The 4,753-nt window shown below is 48.2% G+C and overlaps 1 protein-coding gene across 1 annotated transcript in view; it reads right to left on the reverse strand.

Moving 5' to 3' along the window:
* Positions 1-1,844: 1,844 nt before the first annotated feature.
* VMAC (vimentin-type intermediate filament associated coiled-coil protein) overlaps positions 1,845-4,753 on the reverse strand; it is a 4,388-nt gene continuing 1,479 nt past the window's right edge. Inside the window, exons 2-3 of the mRNA XM_006764257.2 lie at positions 4,707-4,747; positions 1,845-2,818 (exon numbers count right to left, since the gene is read on the reverse strand). Coding sequence (XP_006764320.1) covers positions 2,515-2,818; positions 4,707-4,747 — 345 coding nt within the window. The 3' untranslated portion in view covers positions 1,845-2,514. The remainder of the gene's footprint in view (positions 2,819-4,706; positions 4,748-4,753) is intronic.

A 4,753-nucleotide genomic window follows, 5' to 3' on the forward strand; every position in this document is an offset into this window, starting at 1 on the left:
TGTACAGGGGGCAACCAATCAATGTGTCTCTCACATCGATGTTTCTCTCCCCCTCCCTCCCTTCTCCTAAGAAAAAAAAATCAATGGAAAAAATATTCTCCAAGGTAGGATTAATAAAAAACAATGAGTCCCCCTTTGGGGACCTCCAGGCTTTGCTCTCTGCACAATGGTATGTGGTCAGGAATTCCTGACCCAGCGCTGCAATTCAAGCCACAGCTGATGTCACAGCTCAGTGGCTTGCTGCAGTCTGGCATTCTTTGGGCAGTCAAAGAAATACTGCATTGTGTTTTTTAATGAGTGTTGCATCGGTCTTTTCCCTATGGAAAACGCAAAGTCTAATCATAGTTAGTATAGTTCTGTTTGACACCTGTAAGAGAATCAGAATTTCAACAGTAACTTTCAAAAATGGGTAGGGGTGGCTGCAAACAAATATTAGACACGTGTGTGTGTGTGTAAAAGTGCCTATGGTACAAGCTCCTGTGACTGCAACAAGCCCCCACCCATCAGGGCCCCACCCTAGACCAGGAACCACACAGTGGCCACCTCTCCAGCCCCCCACACCTGGAAAAAATGAGGAAGGACCAGGCTGACAAATCACCTGTTTATTCTTGAGCTCACACAGGCCCCAGCCTGCCTTCCCTCATACAAACAGTCCCCCTTTCTTATTCATCCAGAGGAGAAAATGGGGATATTGTTATATACCGAGGGGTCAGTGTTAGATGCCAGGCAGACAACAGGCACCATCCTGAGGACGGGATGGGTGCCAACCTTTCTAACTGGAATAGGCCCTGCCCCACAGCAGTTCCCAGTATGACAGTTTCCTGAGTAAGGAGGTGGGAAACGGCGCAGGCTGGGCTGAGAAGAGCACAAGGTTCCCTGGTTTGATAAGCAAAACTCCCTGAATGGCTCTGGCCAAGAGGGCAGTGTAGAAAAAAGGAGTTAAAAAATAGATTCTCTAGGGACTATAAAAAAGGAACCAGCTGCTTACTACAGAAGCTAGACTGGAGGGGTTTTACCTGAAGTGCGGGGGACTCCCAACTCCCTTCAGGGCCCACAGACCCATCCTGTTCCTACAGGGGTATTAGTGTAGAACAAAAGCCCTGCCTTCATGCAGCGTACACTCTGATGGTAAGAGCTTCTATAAAGAAAAAATAGCCCTGGCAGGCTTGGCTCAGTGGATAGAGGCTCGGCCTGTGGACTAAAAGGTCCAGGTTTGATTCCAGTCAAGGGCACATGTCTAGGTTTCGGGCTTAATCCCTAATAGGGGGTGTGCATGAGGCAGCCGATCAATGATTCATCATTGATGTTTCTCTCCTCTCCCTTTTCCTTCCTCTCTAAAATCAATAAAAATATATTTTTAAAGAAAAAAGAAATGCAATGGTAATGGCAGGGGGCGGGGAGGAATTACTTCAGGTAGTCAGGGAAGGCCTTTCTGAGGTGAAATTTGAGCAAAGACCTAAGTGACAAGGAACCTGTCATGTGACACCTGGGGGAAGAGCATTCTAGGCAGAGGGAGCAACCAGTATAAAGGCCTTGAGGCAGCACATTATCAAGAAGAGGTTAAGGGAGGCCTGAGTTTTCTAGGACAGCAGAGCATGGCTGCCAGCATCGCACGTGCCCTACACGCACTGCCTTCTGAGTTAAAGGTTGAAGGAAGGACAGAGTTGGGGGGGAGGAGGGATGTCTAGGATTTGTCTTCAAAATAATACAGAATAGCATAAAGCATGAAGTTCTTAATTCTAGTCTGGGGGCCATGTGGCTCAACTAGAGCGTTGTCCCATGCACCAAAAAGTTGCCGGTTTAATTCCCCTCAGCACATACCTAGGTTGTGGGTTCGATCCCCAGTAGGGTGCATACGGGAAAACCGATTGATGTTTTTCTCTCACATTGGTATTTTGCTGTCTCCCTTCTCCTCTCTCTAGAACATCAATAGGTATGTCCTTGAGTTGGAAAATAATAAAAATAATTCTGGTTTGAGATGTAGTAAGAAAAAGCTCTATCCTGGAATGAAGGATGCTTCAGAATGAAAGAAAATTTGGACGGGGAAAAGAAAAGAAACAATCTAATAATCTGGAACTTGATGCCATCTGCCTCCACCAGAGGTCTCAAACTCATGCTTCGGGGCCTGGACATCCGGCCCTAAGAGAGGTGAAGGGGCTAATTAAAAAACTCACACTGTGGCTAAAGAGGGTATTCTGGGTTCAGTTCCAGGAAGGCATGGGCAAGTCTAAAACCAGAAATCCAGGTTTTTGTGTGTAAATGTTGCCAATTTTTCAATAAGGATAATTGATTCAAGGTTTTGTTTTTTAAAAAATTTGGGCTAAACATTTTCATTTCCCTGCAGGCTGACCATTTGACTTTTTAGCAGGTCTGATGCTTGGAAAATACTATGGCTCTGCCATGAGGTTCCCCCTGGGACACTGGAGACACCCCCACCCTTGAGTACCCCCACAGCAGTGGAAGAAGTCTCCACAGGCACCCTCTGTCTCCATTCTGGGATCTGTGCTCTGGGGCTCACACAGTGGTCCCAAACACTGCTGGCTGGAGGTGGTCCCTGTCCCCTTCCTCCTCAGTGTTGTTGGCAAGGAGCAAACTGGGCGCACCAGGGTCACTGGCTGGTAGGGGACCCAGGCGCTCGGCCTCAGCAAGGGCTGCCAGCAGCCCAACCAGGGGTGGTCGCTGGCGGCATATGTCCTGCAGCAGCTCGGCCCGGGGCTGCAGCTGCCTGATGAGCTTGTCCCTCTGGTGCACGGCCGCCTGCAGGCTGTGGATAGTGGCCTCGGAGGTCAGCAGCTGCTCCTGCAGTGCGGCGATCTCGCTGGCAGGAAGACAGAACTCGGTAGTAACAGTACTGAAGGACCAGAGAGCAGATGTTCCTCTCCCTTCTGATCTCAGGCTCCCCACCATCAGGATAAAGGCCATATTCCTCACCACTGCCTCATGGCCTCCCCTTAAGAACTGAAAGGTTATGCCCTTCCCAAGTTCATACGTTGAATCCCTACATCCCAGTGTGATATTTGAAGGTGGGGGCCTTTGGAAGCTAAGGTTAGATGAGGTCATGAGGGTAGGATCCTCGTGATGGGATTAGTGCTCTTATAAGGAGAGACACCAGACAGCTCTCTCCCTTTCCTTCTCCCTCTCCTCTGTGAGGACACAATAAGATGGCCAAGAAGTCCTTACCAGGAACTGAATTTGCCAGTACTTTGATCTTGGACTTTGCAGCCTCTAGAACAGTGATAAATGTCTATTGTTTAAGCCACCCAGCCTGAATAGACTCATGTCTCCTCCTAGTTCAGTGATGGCGAACCTATGACACGCGTGTCAGAGGTGACACGCAAACTCATTTTTTTGGTTGATTTTTCTGTTAAATGGCATTTAAATATATAAAATAAATATTGAAAATATAAGTCTTTGTTTTACTATGGTTCAAATATCAAAAAAATTTCTATATGTGACACTGCACCAGAGTTAAGTTAGGTTTTTCAAAATGCTGACACGCCGAGCTCAAAAGGTTCACCATCTCTGTGAGGCTGAGTACTGTATTCTTTAGAGATCAGTTAGGACTGTACTGGGGTCCAAAACCCTGCCCTCCTTTTCCTATTTGTTGTTCAGCTTAGTTGGCTCCTCCTCTAGGAAGCATTCCCTCTGGATCCCCTCAGAACCATGTGTGCACCTCCATCACAACCTCTGATCATCCCATGTTGTAACTACCTAGTGATGTGTCTGCCTAAGGGCAGAGCTGTGTAGATGTGCCCTAGTACCCAGCACAGTGTCTGGCACATAGTAGGTGGCTTAGTAAAGATGAATTAATCCATCCAGCTCTGAATTGTTTCTCACCTGGGCCCCAGTATCTCCCCTGTGCACTTGTCTCATCTCTTTCAATTCTCAGGTGCTAGAGGGACTCTTCAAAAACTTCTGATAGTCCTAGCTGGTTTGGCTCAGTGGATAGAGCATGGGCCTGCAGACTGAAGGGGCCCAGGTTCAATTCTGGTTAAGGGCACATGCCCGGGTAGTGGGCTTGATCCCCAGTAGGGGGCGTGCAGGAGGCAGCCAATCAATGTTTCTATTCCTCCCTCTCCCTTCCTCTCTGATATCAATAAAAATATATTTTAAAAAAAAAAACCTTCTGGTAGCTGTAGCTGATTTGGCTCAGTGGATAGAGGATTGGCCCTCGGACTAACAGGTCCTGGGTTCGATTTCAGCCAAGATCAAGGGCACATATCTTGGTTGCAGGCTGAAGCCCCACTGGGGCACCGGCGGGAGGAAACCAGTCGATAGGTCTCTCACATTGATGTTCCTCTCTGTCTCTCCCCCTTCCCTTCCATTCTCTCTAAAAATAAATGGGAAAATATCCTCGGGTGAGGATTCGCAAAAAACAAAACACAAATTTCTGATAGATCACATCCTCTTCTGTTCAAGAACCTGCCATGGCTTCCAAAATCTGCTCAAAGTCGGTGGACTCTGCACCATTCAGTACCAGCTGCTTTTACTTTGTGGGAAACTTTTAATTAAAAACTCCACACACTTGTGTGACATTTCTTTACATGCTGATGGCTAAGTCAAATTTTTTGGGGTTTGTTTTCTCAACCCCTCCGGTAGTACAGCCTCCAGGGAATGAATTCGGTTCCCCTGCCAGCGCTCCCTTCCATATCGGCTCCGCCTCCGCCCACCTCCTAGAAGTTCACCTGGCGGGCCCCGGGCCTCACCGGTCCTTGGCGCGGCCCAGTTCGTCCAGGGCAGCGCGCAGCTGCTC

This window comes from Myotis davidii, unplaced genomic scaffold (genome assembly GCF_000327345.1).
Source record: "Myotis davidii unplaced genomic scaffold, ASM32734v1 scaffold341, whole genome shotgun sequence".
In the NCBI taxonomy this organism is placed as follows: domain Eukaryota; kingdom Metazoa; phylum Chordata; class Mammalia; order Chiroptera; family Vespertilionidae; genus Myotis; species Myotis davidii.